At 52.2% G+C, this 22331-nt stretch overlaps 1 protein-coding gene across 2 annotated transcripts in view; it reads right to left on the reverse strand.

Moving 5' to 3' along the window:
* TSPAN18 (tetraspanin 18) overlaps positions 1–22331 on the reverse strand; it is a 201999-nt gene that overhangs the window by 31520 nt on the left and 148148 nt on the right. Inside the window, exon 4 of one of the 2 annotated variants that reach the window (XM_037999483.2) lies at positions 483–559. The exons of the other annotated variant lie outside the window; for it this stretch is intronic. Within the exon in view, the coding sequence (XP_037855411.1) occupies positions 483–502 (20 nt within the window). The 5' untranslated portion in view covers positions 503–559. The remainder of the gene's footprint in view (positions 1–482; positions 560–22331) is intronic. 2 annotated transcript variants of the gene reach the window in all.

Genomic DNA, 22331 nt, shown 5'->3' on the forward strand with positions numbered 1-22331 from the left:
AACTGAGGCAGAGAGAGGGAAAAGGAGCTTGGCCAAGTTCCAAAACCAATTAATTAGTCATGGATATGAGCTTGGAAGCCCAGCCCCGTGCCCTGTGGATACACCACATACTCTATGTGCTCCTTATTTATTTTGGGAGCATGCATCTGCCTTTATTAGAATGCATGTTTCATAAAGGCAAGGACTTGTTTTGTTCACTGGTTTATTTCTAGTGTCTGGAGCAGTGCCTGGCACATAGTGGGTTCTCAATTATATATCTGGATGAATAAATGAATGAATGTATAGTGGAAAAAGAGCAAAAAGAGACAGTGGACTCAGCAAATCAGAGAAATATACAAAGCCAAGTCAGAAAGAGAGGGACAGACCGAAGGAGACAGAAAGACAGACAGGCAGATTGGAAAGGATCAGACTGGACATGGAACAGTGTCAGATGATGGGGCAGAGGTACGCTGAGAAAGGAGAGGCAATTGCCAATGTGTCACCTGGGCAGTTCTTCAGGCATCAGCAGGACAGAATCTCCCGTCAGCAAGGCTTGTGTATATTTCTTTTATCGGCCCAGCTTGTCCAATAAGAGAAAATATTCAATTACTACAGGAAGTCAATAAGGAGCAGCCCCATGAAAGAAGCTGCTTATGAAAACCCGCCCTCCAGACACACACACTCAGGGCAAGTGTCCTGCTAATCTGGGCCCATTAGAGCTCATGAAAAGCTCTCAGCACCTGGGGCCACTCCAGTGGGGGAGTAGCCTTCTGCCCAGATGGCAGCTCCTGGGTGCCTCTGCAGGTGCTGCCTTGGAAGGCACATCTTTAAGAGACTTGCAGATTCTAGCATGGGCTTCATGTGTGCTGACACGGCTGCATGAGGCTGATGGCCTGGGAGGAGATGATGGGTGTGAGTAACCTGCATCCCTGGCTACCACCCAGGCATCCACAACAGTACCTCAGCAGAGAGAGTGCCAGCAGGGCCCCGTTCATCAACTTCCTCCCCCAAAACCCAGACTCCCAGGAGAGAGAGATTTGATGCTGGAAAGTGTTTCTTGGCTTTGCATAAGGATTTGCGAGAAGGTTCCTTCAGAGGGCCAGCTCCCAGCAGTGGAAATGAGGGTTCGATTTCAGAAGTCAAACAGGCCCATATGGAGACTCCTGTTCTATCACTCCTGCGGGGAATTCCACAGTCAGCTCCTGCTCAAACCTTGGGTTAGAGGACGGTCCCAGGAAGACCTGGGACCTGGGGAAGCCTGGGCTGTAGGGGTATTCCTAGGGAAGGAAAGGGGAGATATCCACACCTGTTTAAAATCCCTCCCATTCAAGCACAAGCCTGCCTGGGGTCAGTGAAGGGGTGGTGGGTGAAAGATTCCTCCCCATTTACCCATCCCTCCCTTCCTCCCTCAACCCACCCACTCACCCACCTACCATCCACTCAGTAGACATACGCTGAGTTGCTACTATGTGCCAGGGGCTGTGCCAGGGAGTGCAAGGTGCAAATAAGCATGGACACACAGGTGAGTGGTGGTGGTGGTGGTGGTAGCTTGGAGGAGACAAGGAGGCAGATAACAGCAGTGCTGAGGAGCCCACAGTGGGGAGGACTGACTCCACCGACATAACTCTGGGCACAGGGGAGAGGAAATGTGGGGAAGGGGATGGCGAAGGTTAGTCTTGGGGGAGTGCAGAGGTAGAGATGGGAAGATGGAAAGGCAGGAGAAGGGGCCTCCCTCCTGAGACATGGCCACAGCCCCAGGAGCTGGCACCCCTATTTGGCCTAAACATACATAAGCGACAGGCCCTTCAACTGCCTGTCCCATCTGTGTGCACCAGCTTCAGGCACTCCGTGCACTTGGGGTACAGTGCTGACATGCGTGAGCTCATGAAATGTTCAGAACAACCCTATGAAGTAGGTATCACCCCATCATCCCCGCAGTACAATGGGGAAACTGAGTCCAATGGGAAAAGAGAGAGAATTGACTTGTCCGGCGTCATGCTGTTGGGAAGTGACAGGGCTGGAATCCAAACTCAGGGGTCACAGTCAAAAGTGGCTTTCATAGAAAGTGCTTTCTCTTCCTGTGTGATCACAATGAATCCTCCAACAGCCCGCGAGGCAGGCTACCGCAGGTTCACTGGGGTCAGTGAAGGGGTGCTGGGTGAAAGATTCCTTCCCATATACCCATCCCTCCCTTCCTCCCTCAATCCACCACTCACCCATCTACCATCCACTGAGTAGACGTACATTGGCACGTACTATGTGCTAGGGGCAGTGCCAGGGAGTGCAAGGTGCAAATAAGCATGGGCACGCAGGTGAATGGTTTTTACAGAAGGAAACTGAGACTTGGAGATATCAGTGACAAGGCCGAGCATCCTCGGGAGATTTCAAGCTCTTTCCAGCTTTGTAGCTCAGGGCCTGTACCCCATGCCCAGCCCCAGGGCTCAGGGAAGCAAGGACGGGGTAATGGTTTCCTCCCGCTTCTCTTCTTCTCCTGCTCCATCCCAGTCCTGGTGCCCTATATCACCATTCCCTGCCTCATCTCCCTCTGGACATTGAGGCTGAGATGAGCAGCATGGGTGACAGAGGCCAACCCAGAGACAAGGAGGAAGTGCTGAACTCTGGGGGTATGTCTGGCAGTTGCCTGCCTCCTCCCCACCAGGGAGCTCCAGCCCCTTTGAATGCTGTCCCCTGGCCAGGAATGGGCTCGCCCCTTGTGATGTCCCAACTTCCCTGAACTAACCTCATTTCCCTTTTTTTCTTTGTCCTGTGTGAGCCCCTGTCCCACTGACTGGCTCATTTGTCCTGGAAGAGGACAGCCCAGTGACACCATGCTCACCCCATCACTGATGCATCTGCAGAGGCTGGGTTGGTTTCTGCCTTGGCCAGCTCCCTGGAGACCCTGGGAAAGTCGCCCCCCTCTCCAAGGGCTAGGTTCTCCTCAGAAAACTGTGATGATGAATTTGGAAGCCAAAGGTGGTAGTAAGAATTCACAGTACCATGGGAGCTATTATGATCAACAGCATCAGATATTGGAAATAAGTGGATGCCCAGCCCACATTCACCAGTTATGAATGGAGCAGGGAGAGCCATGGATACATGGCTTGGGTAGCATGGATACAAACATCTTTCCCCTAAACAGACCCAAATTCAAATGAATTGCCACAATTTTGTGATAACTGAGCCTAATAACTACTAGGATTGAGGGTTTACCATGTACCAGACTCCGCTATACCTTTCTCCTACCTGTCCTCTTATTTAATCCTTACCTAGGAGGTAGGTCCTGTTATTAACCCATTTTACAGATGAGGAAACTGAGTCTTGGGCAGGATAATTAACTCACCTGAGTTTATTTACCTGGTTAGCAAAACATGGCTATGATTTAGCCCCAAGTCAGCTGGACCCCAAACCAGAGCTCCTGATACGACACCTATCTGTGGGGCGTGGCACCAGAGAGAGGAAGCGCCATGCCCCAGTCTCCAAAGTCTCCGGCCCAGTGCTGCTCTTCCCTGAACCAGGCAGCCAGGCACAGAGGCCCAGGAAGTTGGCTAGACTCCTTCCCTGAGCCAGCTGGAGGCCCTGGGGGATGGCCCAGGCTAGCCATCACTTGACAGATGGGAGCCCCGAGGCCCAGAAAGGCGCAGAGATGGGACCGAGGTCACGCAGTGCCTTGGGGCTTTCCTCGGCGGACCCCTGCCCGGGCCAGACAGCTTTATTAATCTCACCCCTCCTGTTGCCCAGATGGCGGCTCAGCCCCATCTGCATGGAGCAGGGGCTCAGGAGGGGCTCTCTGATTAAGAAGAACAGCTCAGTTCATAAATCACTCCTTTTACGTTCACTCCCCCCAGCCCCCGGGCATGCTTTCTGGAGAGAAGGAAAGGAGGCAGCTGGACAAGAGAGATGTAGAAGCCCCCAGTGGAGGAAGCAAACGAAGGTCTGGGCTGGTGCAGGGCTGAGAAAGGGCTTGCACGTGCCCTGGCCAGGAGAGGGCGCTGTGGGCAAGGGCAGAGCCTCAGAGGACCCTACGTTCCCCTGCAACTGGGTTCCCACTAGTGGGGGATCTGCCTGTGCCAGCCACAAGCCTGAGCCAAACACCTCACCTCTGGAGCCTCGCCTCCACATCTGGGAGGTGGGGATGCTCAGAGCTAACTTCTAAGATCCTTTCCAGGAGGATGCAAGGGGATGATGAAGGTGAAAGCACTTGACAGGCTGCACATCCCGTTCCCTCCTTCCTGCGCTCCCGGCACCAAGAGTGCCAGCCCTGGGCTTGGTCCAAGGCATAGGGACCAAGGGCTGCCCTTCCTCAAGGACTCACTCAAGTCTAGTGAGACAATCACCGCAGTCCGTACTTGGAGAGAAGTGTTACTGGCCACATTAACCAAGTGTCCTGGGCTTGCCAGGCAAGATACAAAAATGAAACCCTGACTGCCAGGGTGAGACTGGGGTAGGGAGAGCCTAGAATCAGGGAGGCCATGTGGGGAGGACCAGGACAGGGTCAGCATTTACTGAGGCCTGATGATAACACAAGGCAATGTATTATGGGCGTTCACTTAAATTGATCTCACTTGATCCTCCAAAAAGCTCTACAAAGTAGACGATATTATCATCATTCCCTTTTAGGGATGAGGAACTAAAGCTCCATGGGGCTAGAAAGGTCCCAGAGCTGGGAAGAGATGGAGCTGGGATTTGTAGCCAGGTTTTGCTGGACTGCAAGCCCACATCTTTTCCTTGGTCAGGACACCGGCCCGAGGCCTGGAAGACTAACAGTCATTCTTGCCATCAGGTTCAAGGCTGATGGGGAGGACTTATTTGCTCACTGGCTGTGCCTGCTGGGCCTCATCCCAAGACAGACGGTCTCATAAACAAGCAATTGGCCTGAGATCCTGGCGTGCCTGATGCTGGCACCAACATGGGGACATGGTCACAGCTGAGCGGGGGATAAAATCTAATTAGGCTCCTGAGGGGCGGGTGCCTTGAGGGTTAACCAGGAGCACAGCCTGCTGTGGATGCAATCGGATCCTAAATGACAGGCTCCCCTGCCCCCCCGGCTCATGGAGCTGTGAATGTCAAGGCGGCACAGAGCATCTGCAGGCTCTGGGAAGGACCCTTCTCTAGTCCGTGAGTTGAGCCAGGTTGGGCACCCTGTCCCTGCCACCAGCCCTTTCTTCTGTCCCATGAAGAACTCCCACAGGGCCATCAGAGAATCATCAAAGAAGGAAGCATCTTAGTGAGGGTTGTCTCCAACTCCTCATTTCACACTGCGGGAGCTGAGGCCCAGAGAGGGACAGGCTCTTGCCCAGAGTCACACAGCATGGCTAGAACGAGGACCTCCTGACATGAAGCCCGCTGCTCTTCCCAGCAATTGAGGCAGCCTCCCAGGACTTACACCTGCACGTAGGTAACTCCTGAATGCTTTATACACGTATGTCATCAGACCCTCCCAACTACACTGTGAGGTAAGCAGTCATGTTTTACAGATGAGGAGACTGAGGCTCACTAGCCTGAAGTCACACAGTAAGTTGGAGGACCTGCTGGGACAAAATAAGGTTTTGGCTTATTATCTCCTGGCTCTTCTGCCCTGGCCATCTTCCAGAGGACTCTGAGTCCCCAAACCCCAGGGTGACCCTCACACAATCCATGCCTGCCACCCCCCATAGACCGGGGCTGGACTTAAGCCACAGAAGGTGCCAGTCCCAGAAACAGGTCGGGGGTCCCTCTGCCTGTCTTAGGCACTAGACATTGCACTGAGACCACCTGTTTGCAAAGGCCTCTGCGGACAAAGCTCTTCACCCTCTTTCAGGGACTGTTTGCCACTTTGTCAGAAGGCAAGGCAACCTGGGAAACCCACACAGTTTGAACTTGGGGGGAGCACAGAAGCGCGGAGGTCACTGTGGTTGTCAGAAAGAGTGTTTGGCCTGAGCGTCCACCTCCAACAGCCAAGTGTAGTTGAAGCAGGCCAAGCGAACAAGTCCGGGGCCTGGGAGGGGTGGGGGGGTCAGAGTGAAGCCACCCACTCTGCTCAGGATGCCCACCCACACCCTGGCCTTCGAGCCCAGCTGAGCCCTCCAGGGAAGGTGCCCGATCTGGGGAAAGGCAGGTGCCAGGAGGAGAGAAGTAGACACCCAGGTGTGGCAGGGAAACCCCAGTTCTGGGAGATGGTGTAAGCACCAGGGGAACGGAAGGAAGGCTGACTCAGCCTGCTGTGGGGAGAGCAGACAGTCCCACAGCCTCCCACAGCCTTGGGGAAGGGGCTGTAGGCACAAGGGGGCAGATGGCCTGGCTGCTTCCATGGGGTTCAGAGAGCGTCCCCTCAGTGGCCTCCCTGGGTAGCCAAAGAACAAGCTTCCTCCAACCAACCATTATTCTTGTGGTAATTCACACCATAACACTCTTGATTCATTCGCTCCTGCCCACGTTCGTGCTTTTGTTCATTCCCCATTTAGCGAGCATCCTTGGCCTTTGCAGGAGCCCCACTTGCCAAAAGAGTGGAAGGAGTGACCCCCAGACCTGAGGGATCAGCCAGCAGCAGCCTCTGGAGCTCCTCTGATGATGGATAGCTCTGCTCTGGCTGCTCCAAAGTGTCCCTGTGTCCTAGTCCCTCAGGAACCCCCCATCACACACATGGGCTTACGGCCACAGCAGTCTCCAATCCTCACCACGTCCCCTGCCCAGCCTTGCACAAGCCAGAGCTTCTCGCAGCACCTGCTCTGTCTCCACCTGGACTGAGTCTTGTTTCTCATCCTCCAGGCTGCCTCCCTGAAGGTTTTCGGAAACTTCATGCTAACCAGAGCCTGGGTTTCCATAGCTCTTTCTGTATATCTGGCCTTGAACTAAAGGCATACAGGTCCTTACAAGAATCTAGAAGGTGTGTCCACTCTCCACTGACCTGTGATTGAACTGGGCTCAGAGACGGTGTGCAACCTACCTCACATCATTCAGCCAGGCTGCAAAAGCCATCTGGCCTGACTCCAAAGCACAGCACCTAGCCCCTTAACAAGGATCTCGCACATCTACCCCCACCCTTCGGCAGTCTGATGAGGCCTCTGGATCCCACTTAAATATAATACATAAGATTAAAAAGGAAACCAATTATATTGAAATATAGCTATCAAAAACTTCATCTTGGGGGACAGGGTCCCTGTTGCCCAGGTTGGAATGCAGTGGCATGATCATGGCTCACTGCAGCCTCCAACTTCTGGGCTCAAGGAATCCTCCCACCTCAGCCTCTCAAGTAGCTGGAACTCTAGATGCATGCCACCATGCCTAGCTAATTTCTTCTCTTTTTGTAGAAACAGGGTCTCCCTATGATACCCAGGCTGGTCTCGAACTCCAGGGCTCGAGCAATTGCCTGCCTTGGCCTCCCAAAGTGCTGGGATTACAGGCGTGAGCCACTGTGCACAACCAGAATACTTTTTAAAAAGCAAATTTGGAATAGGATAATACAAGTGCTTTTTTTATGAACATGCAAAACTCAAGATCTAGTGATGGATCTAATAACTATCATCATTTTAAGAAATTCCCAGCAATTTTTAGGTACTTTGAAAAGATGCACTTAGATCTATTGATGACAAAGTCACAAGTACTGCAAACAGTACTGTGGCTTGTTGCTTGTGTTTAAAATGGAAGAAAATACTCATTTTCAGTGAAACGTTAAAGTGAAGATATATTTCTCAAAGTTCACCAATCCCTTGAGTTCTACGGAATCCATGGACCCCAGAATGAGAACATCATTTGGCCTTGAAGGTAATGGCTCAGCCCAGCTGTCTTAGCAGTCCAATCTGCCACTCAACGATTCCAATCCTTCCCCTAAATCATCCTTCTCCTCAGCCCCAGCTCTCAGCAGAGGGACAAAAAGTTTGCAGCAGAAGCAAATGGGACCATGTGAGCAGGAAAGAGGGTGGGGATCAAAACCCTAAACTCCGTGGAAAGAGCATGTGGGGCAGGACCGTGGCCATCTTCCTGCCTAGGGCAGGCCCAGCCATTCTGGGTCACGGGGAGAACAGGGAGCCAGCTAGCATGGGAAAAGTCCCTGGGAGCTTGCTAACCCTCAGACCTCTGGGACTTGGCCCTAAGATTTGGGTTCTGCAGGCTCAGTGAAGGCCCACAAGTCTCTCCTTTTTTTGTATCCCTGGAAGGTCTACAAAGTTAGCTTCAGAGACTTCAAGATGAGAAGGACCCTGAGGTTTATCTAGGGTCCAAGGCTCCAAGTATGCTGAAAATTATGGTCCCCAAATCTGAGGTGACATACAAGTCATCAGCTAATGGCCCATCTGCCAGTCAAACCCACAAGGAATCCTTCCAGGTCATTCCTAGCAGCCAAAGCCCAGGTTCCCTGACATCAACCCATGTGGGCTTTGGCTCTTGGCCTCTGCCCTCTCTTCTTCTAAGCAGCCCAAACTGGATGGTTGATGCCACCGGCCTCCTGCTGGGGCCAGTCAGCGTGTGTCTGGAATGGAGACTTTATTCTCTGGAAACCCTCCTGCCTGCAGAGAGAGCCTGGGGCTGGGGTGTGAGGTGGCAGCAGCTTTTTCTGCGTACCCAGAGGTTTATGGTGGGGAATGGAATGTAGGGAAAGAGGTGCTGTGAGCCTGGCTGGGTCCTGTGGCTGGGTGGGACTCAGGGATGTCCACCTCAGCCCTGAAATCACCTTCAAGGAGCAGGGTTTACATGGGGACTGGGAGGATCTTGCAGGACTGGCCTCATCCTCTTGGGACCACTTCCTAAAAGGGGTGCCCCCAGGACCAAGGGTGGGAGAAACAGGCCATCTGTATTAATCCATTCTCACACTGCTAGAGAGAAATACCTGAGATGAGTAATTTATAAAGAGGTTTAACTGACTCACAGTTCCGCATGGCTAGGGAGGCCTCAGGTAACTTACAATCATGGTGGAAGGCACCTCTTCACTGGGCAGCAGGAGAGAGAGGTGAGTGTGAGCGCAGGAAAAACTAACATTTATAAAACCATCAGATCCCGTGAGAATGCACTCACTATCATGAGAACAACATGGTGGAAACTGCTCCCATAATCCAATTACTTTCCTCCCTCAACATGTGGGGATTACAATTCAAGATGAGATTTGGGTGGAGACACAGCCAAACTATATCATCATCCTTGTGGTTTTCTGGTGCATCCATCCCACCTGGGTCTCAAAGTTGCCTTGGAATTCAAATCCTGGACAGGGAGCTGAGCTAGAAAGTAGCTTAGAGGTTACCCACATTCTACAGCTCAGGAGACTGTCCAGAAGGGAGGGGATTGGTCCATAGACTCATAGCAAAATCAGAGCTGAATGGTGGCTCCCAGCCTGGGTGCTCCTGGCCACACACTGGGCAACCTCCAAATGTAGCCCAAGCCAAGCCCAGCCCTAGGGACAGGTGACTCTGGACTCGCTGCTGTTGAACCTTCTCTACCAGATTATAAACGCTTTGGCGATCAGATCTGTTTCTCCCACTTCCTCTGGGTCCCTTCAGAGAATACAGGGGGTACTAGATGGTGCCCCCCAATAAGGATTCAGTCATTCTAACAATACCATCAATGTAATAACTGCTCCTGCTTCATGTGTGCCAGGAACCATACTAAGCACTTTCCAACATCACCTGAAAGTGGGTGAACTATTCCTGAGTTACCCAGGGGTAAACTGAGGCTCAGAGAAGGTGTGTAAGCTTCCCATGCCAGCTGGTGAGGGAAGAACCGGGGCTCAGATGCCAGAAGACATGTGGCTGCTAAGGGCCAGGGCACCTGCCAGCTGATGGGCACTCAGAGGGCAGAAGCAAGTGGTGTAGAGGAGGAGTTGGCAGCCCCGAGTCCTGGGTTTGAGTCAAGACCCTGAAAACTTGCGCAAAGCCTGCCCTCTCTGACTCTCAGTTTCTGTTGCTTTTCACAGTCAAGCCTCAGAGTGGGGCAGGAGCCCCCTCACCTCCTCCCCATTGGCCCTCTCTTCCCACATTGCATCCCCCGCCAGGGCCTGGAGCTCCAAAAAAGACCCTTTGAAAGACAATAATCCATCCCAAAATATGCAGGGCTGTTGCTGGGACAACCTGGCCCACCACACTGCCCAGATTTAAATATTTAATGGCTTCATGGGTATTAAGGGGGCCTGGGAACTGGGAGGGAAAGGGCACAGTTCTGAGCCAGGGGTGAGGGACGGGGGAGCCCTGGATATTCCTGCCAGCACGGTCTCACTCCCACCCCTACCCCAGCAGAAAAGGGCGCAGGGAGCTTCCAGCTTTCCTTGGTGCGCTTAGTGTCAGACAGGATAAAGCAGGTGGTATTTGGAACCCAGGGAGTGGGTGAGACACAGAATTCCACACTGGGGCTATGGCAAGGGTCAGAAGAGGGGAAAGGGGGGTCCCAGGGGGAGTTTCCCTTTTGCAGGTGAACACAGGAAACTTACTTTTACCTCCTAAATGCCTGCTGTGCAGTGGACACTGTGCTAAGTTCTTACATTATCTCCTTTGAACTCCACTATAGTCTTTGAGACAGGCATATTATTATTCCCAGTTGACAGCTGAGAACACTGGGGTCAGAGATATTAAGTGACTCACCCAAGGCTATACCACTGCTGAGGAGCGCCAAAGCCAGTGCTCTCTGAGTATAGCCAGCATGTATGAAGCACTTTCTATAGGCCAGGCACTGTTAAGGACGTTGCATGTTCTAATTCACTTGGCTCTTGCAATGTCCCTATGAAGTAGGCATTGCCACCCCCATTTTACAGATGTGGAAATTGAGGTCCCAAGAGGGGAAGTAGGAGCCAAGATCATAGATTGGGCCATGGGGCAGGGGCCCTGGATTCAAGCCTCAGCAGTCAATTCCAGAGCTGAGGCTCTTATTAGCCAAAATTTAGGAAGTCGGATAATAAAAAATAAAAATCAAATCTAAAATCCTTTTTCACGCTGGTACTTTGTCCAAGTTCTCCCCAGTTGGTTAGGACAGCAAGAGGAAATTCTTCCAACAACTTCATAAAGAAGATGAGTCAGCCGGAGTTCTGGCTCCGGCCTCTTGCTCTACACACAGAGACACGTGCAAACAAACCCACACAGACAACACAGACCCAGGCACACAGACCAGCTGTGGATGCAGACCAAACACTTACGTGCACATACTGATATGGCCACTGATCACTTTCTTGCGTGAACGAACCTAACTATAGTGTCATGAAAAAGACATCGAAAGTCATTTGGCCAATGCCTCTGTGAATATTGAAACTGTTTCTCGACAGCCAAACTGACCTTACTCTTAAAGATCTTTAGGAAGCAGGGCAGCTCCCACAACCTTATTCCCATGTCTCCTCCTTAAGTGGGAAGTCCTTCCTGGCATCTAACCAGATTCCCTCCTCCTTTACATGAATCACAAAACAGCTCCTTGCATCAATGTTCTGCTTCACAGCCCCCAGAGCCCTCCATGCTTATGTCCTTGCTTGATCCCCACAACTGTCCAGCAAAGCCAGCACAGCAGAGACGATTCTGTTTCACTGGGAGTGGGGCCCAGAGAAGTTAAGCAGCTTGCCTGAGATGACACAGCCGTATTGGAGCTGTGCTTGCTTGGGATGAACTAAGTGCTGTGCATTTGATTTTACTGCTGATATCACAGCCCCTTCAACTATCCCAGGCTGCCATCAGTGTCCCATCAATTTCACTTTGTCTGCTCCTCTCTGCAATGAACTTTCTCAGCTCTCAGCCTGTATCCAGTAAAGAGACTTTGCTGGTCTTGTGTCACGTCTCCTCCTGCCTGAATAATGCTCATGTGCAGCGTGAAGGAGAGGTCTCTCAGAACTCAAGGGCCTGAAGCTCCCAGAAGCTTCCAGATTCAGAGGTAACAGGTGTCTTCCGGTCCCAGGGAGGGCAAGTTTCCTGAACCTCGAAGGCAGGCAGACAGTGGAGGCCTCCCTTCCTTCTCACAGCATCCTCCAGCTCCAAGGCAGGCTTCCCCCAACCCCCAGGGCCCAGGAACTGTCATCAGAGCAGAAATCAAGCCCAGCCCTGGGCCTCACTCCACAGGGCATCTGCCCCATTGCTATTTGCTTGGTAATAAATACTGAAGACAGAGGGTCTTCTCAGGGCAACTGCAATTGATTCTAGTCACCTGGCCCGAATTAGGGGAGGCCACAACCCCTTCCCATAAGAGGAATGACTACAGGTACCCAGAGCTCAAATTATGGAGGGCGAACAACCGGAAGACAGAGAGACCGTGACAGAAGCGCCCTGCATGGCTGAGAAAAGACTGCAAGGAAATGAATCAAAGAGAGAACCCGAGGCTTGGGCCTGAGTAGATGGACAGGAGGGAGTCAGAGTCCTGTTTTCTTTCCTCCCCATAAAAAGCATCCCAGCTGCTCCTTGGAGTCATAAAGAAAGATCTACGCCAGGGGTTGGGGGAGGGAGAGGGCTGGACTTGGAAGGAGACAGGCAGGGGGCTGAAACAAAGGAAAGCTGAGAAATGCCTCATCCCTCCACAGAGGACGGGTCACCAGCTCCACCAACCCGTCAGGCTCCCCAGGCCCGGCAGGACGCTGGCAATCCCACTAGGAAGCCCAGGGATGAGCAAGGAGTCACGCTTTCAGAGCGCCAGGACAATATTTCTACTTTTCTTTGGGGGAAAAAAAATAATAGTAACAATCATCATTATCTTCTCCAGGTCTTAGTTCCTCCATCCGTAGAATGGGGACAGAAATCCCCACCTGGCTCACCTCATGGGAGCTGGGCAGGATGGAAAGTAATAGATACCGGAGAAGGGCTCAGGGAAGGGACATTGATGTGATGGAGACAAGAAAGGATTTGCCAAACACTCGTCTAGAGCGGTGTTGGTAACTTTTTCCATAAGGGGCCAGATAGTACCTATTTTAGGATTTGGGGCCATACTGTCTCCATCACAGCTACCCAGATCTGCCTTGGGTTGAGCAAACAGCCATAGAGAGCATGGGGACAACTGGACGTGACTCTAGGACAACCCCACTTTAGTTACAAATTAACACTGGGCAGGATCTGGCCCACAGGTTATGGTTTGTGCACTCCTGACTTTAAGACTTATTGAGGGAGTGACTTTCGGCTAATGGAGAGGACTCTCTCTCAGTGAATGCATTTCCCTCTGTTGTGTGGGGACAGAGAATGGAGAGGGAACAGAACTGCCTATCCAGAGAGCTGGGTTCAAGCCCCATGTGACTGTGCAGCTTCTGGAAAATCTCTGCACCTCTCTGAGCCTCAGCAGCCTCATCTGGAGTATAAGAATAAAGATGGCACCTACCTCCCAGGGTCGTCATTCATGATGGTCAAATGAGGCCCTCATGGGTCATGGGCAATGCCCTTAGCAATGAGAAACACTGGGCAAGTGGTGGCTGACTTAAACCTCTGCAGGGGGAGCTCTAGCCGTGACTCCTGGGAGCTGGTGAGGGTTAGTCAAAGCCCGGAGTGGGGAACGTGAGGAGCTGAGCAGCACAGGTGGGATCTTTCCAACAGAAGAGGCTAAAGGAACTGGAGGAAGTCGAGCTGGTCACCCACCGAGGCCTGGGACCTGATGCTGCTGCCCTGTTTGAACACAGCAAGTCCCTCTACCCCCACCCCGTACCACATGGGAACGGAGCTTTGCTGCACAAGGGTTGCCAGAGGACCAGGCAAGGAGGGCACATGGAACAGTTGTGCTAAGATCTGTTTGGGCAGCTTCGGTCCGCCTGCCTGCTGTGGACCTTGGCCCCATCTCTGGGGCCATAATGGATGACAAATGACCCATCCAGAGCATATGACAAGCCAAGGGTATGCACTTTGATTAGCCTGCTGTGCCTGGGAAGGTCTCTTCCCTACTCTGCTGAGGCCCAATAGCAATTACAAGGGGCAGGGAGGCTGGAGGCCATGTGGGCAGACCTGGGGCAGAGAGGAAGCTGGGCCCCTGACAGATGAGCCAGTCATCTCCTTTGCATCCCTGGGAAAGAGACGATATGGCAGTAATGGTGATGATGGCAATAAGAGTTAATACAGAGTGCTTGCTAAGTGCCAGAAATGGTTGTAAATACCTTGCAGCTGTTAACTCATTTAATTTTCACAACAATCTACGAAGTAGGTACAATTATTATGCCTATTTTACAAATGAGGAAACCAAGGCACAGAGAGGTGAAGTCACTGGCCCAGAATCACCCAGTGATTAAGCTAGCATCCGAACCTAGGCAGTCTCTCCAGCATCCGGGCTCAGAGGTATCCAAGTCCCAAAGCTGGTAGGGACAAGCATGGAGCTCTTCAGAATCAGAAACCCCACTAGAAAGAGCGTTGTAGTGGGAGTCGGGAGACCCAGGGTTTGGCCCTTGCTCTGCCACTAACCAGCCTCTGATGTTGAACAAGTTACTTGCCTGCCCTGGGCTTCTCTGGGCACACATCATGCAGAGTGGCGAGTGGCCCAGGTGGAGTTGTCTCTGCCACTCACTACCTGTGTGGCCTTGGCTTTTCTGAGCCTCAGCACACCCTGTAATCTCACAGGTCATTGTGAATGTTGAATGAGACCACACCGCATAAAACATGGAAAAGAAGCAGGCGCTGTTGTGATTCATTTGGAAGTCACACCTTTCGCTATCTACCGTGGGCCACTGTGCCCTGGTTTCACAGTTCCCTGTGCCAACACTGCAGAAACATCTAGGCGCCACTGGCTCCATTTCTGGGAGGAAAGGACTCAGGTATTGTCCTTTTAGAAATGGAAATGGTGGGCTGAATATTTGATGAGCCAGCCTCATCATTTAAAAATGTACATACAGCCCAATCTGTGGCTTGCAGAGCTAAGAAACGTCAGTAAAATGGAAGGATCCAGGTTTTAATGAAACGGAACTCTTGGGAGCAGAGGGAAAAGCTCACCCTGTAAGAGCACTAGATCTCAGGAGATGTGGTTCCTGCCTCATGGTGCCCGGTGCCTGAGCTTGGCAGGGGAGGTCGCAGGCACGCTCACGTTGCCCTGCTAAAGAGACAGCAATGGTGCCTCAACCCAGGAAAGTGCCCCCTGTGTGTCTGGAGTAGGGTTGCTGAAAGCAGGACTCTGACAGGGCTTCAAGCCAGGCTCAAATCAGGCAAACTGGTACCTTTTCTGCAGTTCTTGAGGATATAAGAACAAAAGGCAGCACCCTTGGGTCTGGGGATCTGGGTTTAAGTTCAGGCTTCATGGCCAGCCAGCTAGCTCCGTGTCTTGGCCACACCCCACTCTCTGGCCTTGAGTCCCATGTGCCAGGCTGTCCCCCTGTCTCTATCCATCTCAGAGTCTTGTCTCTGTCTCTGCTTTCTCTTCCCTCTTGGAACACACATGCCTGCATGCACACGTTCTCTCTCGCTCTGTGTGTGTGTGTGTGTGTGTGTGTGTGTGTGTCTCTCTTTCTCTCTCTCTGACCATTTTCTAGTGAGGTGGAAGGCTACTTGCTAACATCAGCGGCAACGCATCCTCTTAAAGCACACCTCATCCGGGAGCCTGGGCATAAATCCCCTAGCCCTGCCCTGGGACTGTGACCCCCAGAGGGAGGTGGCTGCCTTTAATTTAGAGTCTCTGCATGTGTGAACCACCGTACAAAGCCCTGCTTGCCTGAGGTAGCCTCAGGACTGTAGAGACCCGCTGGGAGCAGGGGCCCCAGGGAGCCTCCTTGCTGGGAAAAGGAAGAACTGGTAGGTGTTTCATTTCCCCCCAGCTGCCTCTTAATTAAGGAAGAGGAAGTTCCAAGGGGCAGGGACAGGGTTTCCCGGGGACCACAAGGATGCTGTGCTTCCAGGGGAATGGGAGGCAGCTTTAGAATGAGGCTGTCCAGGGTCTGATCTGACCCTACCCCTGGGTGCTGTGTGACCTTGGGCAAGTCACTTCACATCTGAGCCCTGGTTAGGTGACTCCAGGACCACCAGGGGCCCCAACCACTTGTACAGAGCTGGGTCCGGTCCAAAGAGAGCCTAAGAAGCTGGGCCACACTGTGAGAGTTGGGAAGATGATTCTGAATTTAGCCTGAAGTCATTATTTCACCAATGACCGCTTCCAAAGTATAATTCCAAACAGCAAATGTTATTAGAGAAGAGATTCTATGGGAAACAGGTCCTTTATAGAAGACATCATATCAGGCTTGCCAAGGTAAATGTTCTGAGAAGAGACAAACCTAAAGTAGAACCTGGATCCTATTTCCTGGGTGCCTGCAACTGGAGACAATGAGGACAGGGTCAAGAACGGTTGGTCCTGGTCTGAATTCACCGACCACCTCCTTCCTATGTGCCCTTGGGCAGGCAGTGCCTCCCCTGCCAGTTGGAATGGATGAAGGTGGAGCGTGTCTGAACAGTGCCTGGCATACAGCGGACACTTGCATTGCTGGGCTGCAGGTGGCGGAGATGTATTTTCCCATACAGTTCACTGAAGCCTTCCAACAACCTTTTGAGGGACCAATATCTGCAGTTCACAAATAGGAAACTAGGATGAAGACCCTTTTTAGGTCATGTTTCACTTTGAAATAGGGATTTTGGAGTTCTTTGCTCAACTTCATGAGTGATGCTCAGAGAAATCCTTCCTTCTCATGACCTGTTCTGGTCATGATGTTACAGCTGCCCAGCTGCTCCTGGAGGGAACTGGTGTTCAGGGGCGGCGGCTAAGGTTCAGAGGGTGGGTGGGGTCTGGGAAGGACCCCCACCTTCAGCTGTGGAACTGGCTCACCAGGACAGGACCTGGCTGGGGACCTAGTTTCAGGAAAACAACCGATAACAAGAGGAGTTTGCACTTCCACAGATCTGCGAGTGCCAGACATGGTTATCCATTCCTGTAGCCCTGTGTGGTCATGCTATTATTGCCCCCATTTCTCAACAGTGAAGACTGAGGCTCAGAGAGGTTAAGTCACTTGCTCAAGGTCACACACTAGAAAGTGGCAGAGCTGAGATTTGAACACAGGCAGTCTGGCTGCAGAGTCCGGGCTTATAACAACTGCCCAACATTACTGTTCTCCCTGATGGGACAGCAGGGGTCCCACGCCTGCTACAGGAGGACAGACAGCCAGCCTCTCCAGCCTGCAGGCCAGGAGTCCTCTGGAGCCACAAGGTGCCATGCTGCGCACCCCTGCAGTCTGCCATCCTGCCCAGCATTGAGCGGTGCTGCCCTGGTAGGTGGGCTCTCATGGAGGGATCAGTCACTTTCCCATCATACACAATGTCAGGGCTGGAGGGGGCTCAGAGGTCCTTGAGTCCAACCACTTCATTACACCGAGGTCCTCGAGTCCAACCACTTCATGCACAGATGATCGCTCTGAGGACCTGGCCCTGGCCACACAACATGTTCTGAAGGTCTTTGGCAATCTTACACGGTGGCTTGGTCTTAAGATTCATCTCTCGGTGGCCTACTTCTCAGCTGAGCTGTGATCAGGTCGTGTGGCTCAGAGGTGACTATCAGACCAGGCCTCTCTGTACCCAAGGGCTCACACTGGGTGAATATGCCCCAGGTGCCAGGAGACTTTCTGTGTGCTTCACCCGTACTCTCATTTAATCCTCATAACATCACTATCATCCTCATTTTACAGATGAGGAGATGGAGTCCCAGGGAGGTGACACCCCTTCACCAAGGTTAGCAGCTTGGCAGAGGCTAGCAGAACACGAGGGTCTCTCTATCCACAAGCACAGAACTGCAATAGCTTCCAGCCCTGCGTATGGGACCTGGCACCAAGGCTGCCTGGCTGTCCCACTCTCCAGCATTCCTGCCGTACATCTTGGAGTTCATTGGCAGGGCTACGGCTTGGAAAACCTCACTCAGTGGCCATCCTGGTGCTCTTCTGGCACAGGCACTGTCATGAGTGCCTTTCAGGTTGGTCTTTGACTGTGCAGCTTGTCCAAGATGTGGTCATGGAGGCCCAGGATGGACGATGGGCCAGGCTTCCAGAAAGGCAGGCTACTCCTTCCTCCACCGTCCAGCCTCCCCCAGCCTCACCCTTGGTGCGGTGAGGCTCAGCTGTCTGGGCTGAAACAGCTATTGTCCAGTGGGAGGAGAGACAGCTGGGAGAGAAGCCATCTCTTGCCTACAGTGGAGGTCCGTGCATGGCAGCTGGCACTCAACCCTTGACCAAAGACAACTTGCCTTGAGTTTCCAGAGGACAATGGGACACCCTTCTTCCTCCCCTCTGCCATCTGGCCTCCAGACACTTACCCTGGGAGGCCACAGACATCCAGCTCTGGCTGAAGGAGTCCTCCACCCCCATGCTGTCATTTACTTACCCCTGCCATATCCTCACAACAGCTTACAAGACCCTCGGTGGCCTGGCCCTCCCTTTTTGGGCTTACCTCCGACCACCCTCCTCACCCCGCTCCAGCCAGCTCCAGCTGCTCTGGCCTCCTCCTCAGTGGCAAGCACATTCCTGCCTCAGGGCCTTGGCACCTGCCCATCCTACTGCCTGGGACTCTCTTCCCCCAGATAGTCCACATGGCTCATTTATTTGACTTATTCAGGTCTCTGCTCAAAGAGAGAGACCTTCCCTAAGCCCCTCTCACACAAAAGCCCATGCACTCCGTCACTGTCTGTCCCCTCACTGTGGACAGGATCTCCAGCAATGTTTTCTTTCTGTTATTCATCTTCTCTCCCTTTCTCTTGAATGTAAGAGGGCAGGGGCTTTGGTTGATGGCTGAGTCACAGCACCCAGTATACTGAGTGCTCAATGGATGTTTAGGGAAGGAAGAAGGAGAAAGGGAGGGAGGAAGGGAGGGATAATTTCCAATGTGGGCTTCTTTCACGCATGTCTGATTTAACCCTTGCTAAAACTCTACTGGAAGGTGCAGGACCAGCTACAGCACTTCTGGGAAGCAACTATACCATTTGCGTGGCTCAGTAAAAACAAGGGGGGTCCCTTGTTCAAAAGTTACTAAGAATTTCAAGATGGCAAGGGCAGAGCATTGAACCAAGTGTGGGGCCCTTCGATGTTTAGGGTTCTATGGGATTGCGCAGGTCGCATGGCTGTGAAGCCGGCCCTGGGGAGGTGCTATCAGCATTTCCATTGGGCTGCTAAGGGATGGGAGGTATAGGGGTTGCCCACCATCACACAATGGGAAAGCTCTCCCTCCTCAGTTCCCACAATGGCAATGGAAGACAACATGTTACCACCACGTTTCTGGAAATCTGGAGACCCAGCCCAGACACAAGAGTGGGAGAGCACATCTGACTATGAATCTCCTGTTTTATTTCACATATTCATGTAATTTTTTTGCATTTTACTCCAAAATATACCACACATTTAAACAATATGATTTTTAAATATAAAAGTAAGGTGTTATCTTCCAAATCTTCCAGAATTAATGTTCTATCAGGATGCACAGGGTGAACCCTGAGACTCTGTGTACCTTCTGGTTCAGGGAGAAGTACCCCAGGGACCCATGGGTACCCACCACTCAGTTTAAAAAGCACCATCCTGTGCAACATTTCCTGGCACAGGCTCAATAGCCCATACTGCATAATAAATGTTAGTTTCACTTCCTTATTCTTTCTCTCCCTCCTGCTTCCAAAGCTCCCCCAGGCTGGCCCCAGACCCAGAGAGCAGGGAGCCTTCCTCAGGCCGGGATGGAGACGCTGGATCTCATTATCTCTACAGCGTCCAGAGGGGAGCCCAGCGTGGCTCATTCCCTCCCGGGGCGGTGCCCCTCAGCCTGTTAGCGGGAAGAGAAGAGCGTTCTTACATTGCCCAGCCAGCCAGGTCCGCTGCTGCTCTAATTGGAACACGTAATGGTTTGTTAAGACAGTCTAATTTGGGGAGGCCTGGGAAGGAGTCCCCTGGGGTGTCTGGGGTGGAGCTGGGGGAAGGGGCCTTTGATGGTATTGCCAGTGGGGCCGGAAGCATGGCTGAAATGCTGTTTGGTTTTTGGTATTTGCTTTGCCAGATGACGTCTTAATTCGGGATGGAAAGATGCAGTCTATTGTGCTTCTGTGTGCGTATGTGTGTGTGCGTACGTGCGCGTGTGTGTGCGTGCATGTGCACACACACAGGAGATATAGTGGTCAGTGGGTATGTGCAACTATGTGCCTGTCCACAGTGCAGGGTATTGGGCCAGGAGCAGTGGGGAGAGGGAGAGAGGAGAGGCCAAGCTCTATTACACCTAAAGGTAGAAAGCTGTGGTCTCCTCTTAAGAATGCAAACAAAGACATCTATTTTCCCACGACTAGCTTACCCAGCCCCTATTCACACTAATTAGGAGGCCTGGGAATTTCTCCTAACTTTGTAATTACCGTTAACAGACTTCACAGGGGCTGTGGGCGAAATGGAACAACCCATCCTATTTTCATAGCCAACATGATGATGGCTCAGGTGGTCACCACCACAACCTGGGCTCTTTCTCTCCATCCCCTCCCTTCCCCGCTTTCTGGGGCCCCAGATGCTTGGACGCCTGGGGAGATGGTCTAACAGAGGGGCAGAGGTGGGGGGTCCTCATGGGCTGCTTTCACCGCTTTATTTAGTTGAGTGGGTCCTGGCTGAGGCTTCTGGAAAACGTTCTCTGTGTTGGGGATGGGAGAACAGGGGTGGGAGCCCAGGGAATGGACACTGGGATCTCTGCAGCCTGCACCTCTCCCCTCGAATGACCGTGGACAGACCATTCCAGGCCACTCTTCCTGGGCCACACATTGCCCCTGCCCAACCCCACCCAATATCCATTAGATGAATCACATTTTAAAGGCAGCACTGGAGAACTGGCAAGATCACAGTAGTGGCTTCACAATGTCATCAGGCTCCCGCCCCAGCCTGCTGTACCCTGCAGACATCATAGGAAACCACAGTTCAGCCACTATGGGGATCCCTTGACGGTTTGGCAGCGGGATGGCGACTTTTGCCAGCTGACAGGCCCAGAGACTGCCAGAAGTGGCAGTGCACGGCCCTTCCCACAGGCTGCATTTGTGCACACAAAGACCCTCCCTCTGGGCCTCCTTTCCTCAGAGGCGGAGAAGTCCCTCCACCCTGGCATCCGCTGAAGGCTCTGCAGGGGCCTTGGGGAGGAGGCACCAATGCTCCCGGTGGGCTCTTCCCAAACCCTGTCTGTCTGGGACTTGTGGCCTGGCTCTGCTTCCAGAAGACAATTCTTTGTTCTTTGCTGTCTGCCCAGGAGCTGAGAGTCTCCATACATCAGGGAGCTTACAAGCCACTTTCTCAATCATGTTAAAAAGGGCTGAAGCAGTACCACAGAGTAGCTGACTGTTGGTGATTTTTATCTTATTCTTCATACTTGAATGATTTCTATTTTTTACAACAAGGAACATGTATTATTTATGTAATTAAAACGAATCATTGTAAAAGGGCCACCACTTAAACCCCATACTCTGATGTTACCGTGTCTTTGATGGTGCTAAAACCTGGGCCTGGAATATCTTTTCTTCCCTGGTCAGCCTGGAAAACTCCTTCTCACCCTCCAAGGCCCAGCTTGATGTCTCCTCAGCCATGAAGGCTTCCCTGATTTCTCCAGCCTAGGCAATGATCCCTTCTGTTTACTTCCAATGCCTTTACTTTGGAGATAAGAAAACAAAGACCAGAGAGGGACAGGGATCTCCTCAGGCCACACAGCAAGGTCACATGTGGCAAAGGTCACTAATCAGAGGAGTGCCTTCTACAGTGTCCAAGCTGGGGACGCTGGCACACACCCTATTTGACACATAACACCTGCCTCCCTGGAGTCAGCCCTTGTCCTCTCGTAGACAGAATTGACCCACCTTTGTTCATCCGGGGAATGAGCCAGGGTGATCTTCTCCCAGTTCCCAGGGGCACAGGTCACTGAGGCATGGGATAAGGAATAGAAAACGGCCCTGTTGTTCCACAAAAGGGGGCTGGGGACAGGAAGCACAGGGGTCCTTCCTCTCCAGAGCTCCAGGCTGTGTCTGAGTGGCACCCCGAGCCCCATGCAGGCCAGGCTAGCTCTTGCCTGGGCCTTTTCCTGACAAGTAGGTTGGAGGCCTGGCTCGCACAGGGCCACACCACCTGGGGTCTGAATCTCAGCTTTGCCACTGAATAGCTCTGTGACTCCAGCTAGGCTGTTTCACCTACCTGAGGCCCATTTTACCAGAAAGATTAAGATTTTATAATATCACCTCCCATTCATTAAGCACTACTATGGCGCCAAGGCACGGATGAGGTGTTTTATGTAAATCCTAGCTCATCTTCCTGAGCACGCTTTGAGAAAGCTATTATCACTCCCATTTTACAGGCGAAAAACTGAGGAGCACAGGAAATGAAGCCATTTCCCTGAGGTCGAGAGCTAGAAGTGACTGAGCTGGGACTTGAGTCTGGATCAATGTGGGAGCAATAAGCTCGACTCCCAAGGTAGTTATAAGGATTCGATGAGACAATTTTGCACAGGGCAAGTGCTCTGCAGATAATTATGCTCTGAACGCTGTAACGTCTTCTCGATTCCATTTTGTAATGAGAG

This window comes from Chlorocebus sabaeus, chromosome 1 (genome assembly GCF_047675955.1).
Source record: "Chlorocebus sabaeus isolate Y175 chromosome 1, mChlSab1.0.hap1, whole genome shotgun sequence".
Lineage (NCBI taxonomy): Eukaryota > Metazoa > Chordata > Mammalia > Primates > Cercopithecidae > Chlorocebus > Chlorocebus sabaeus.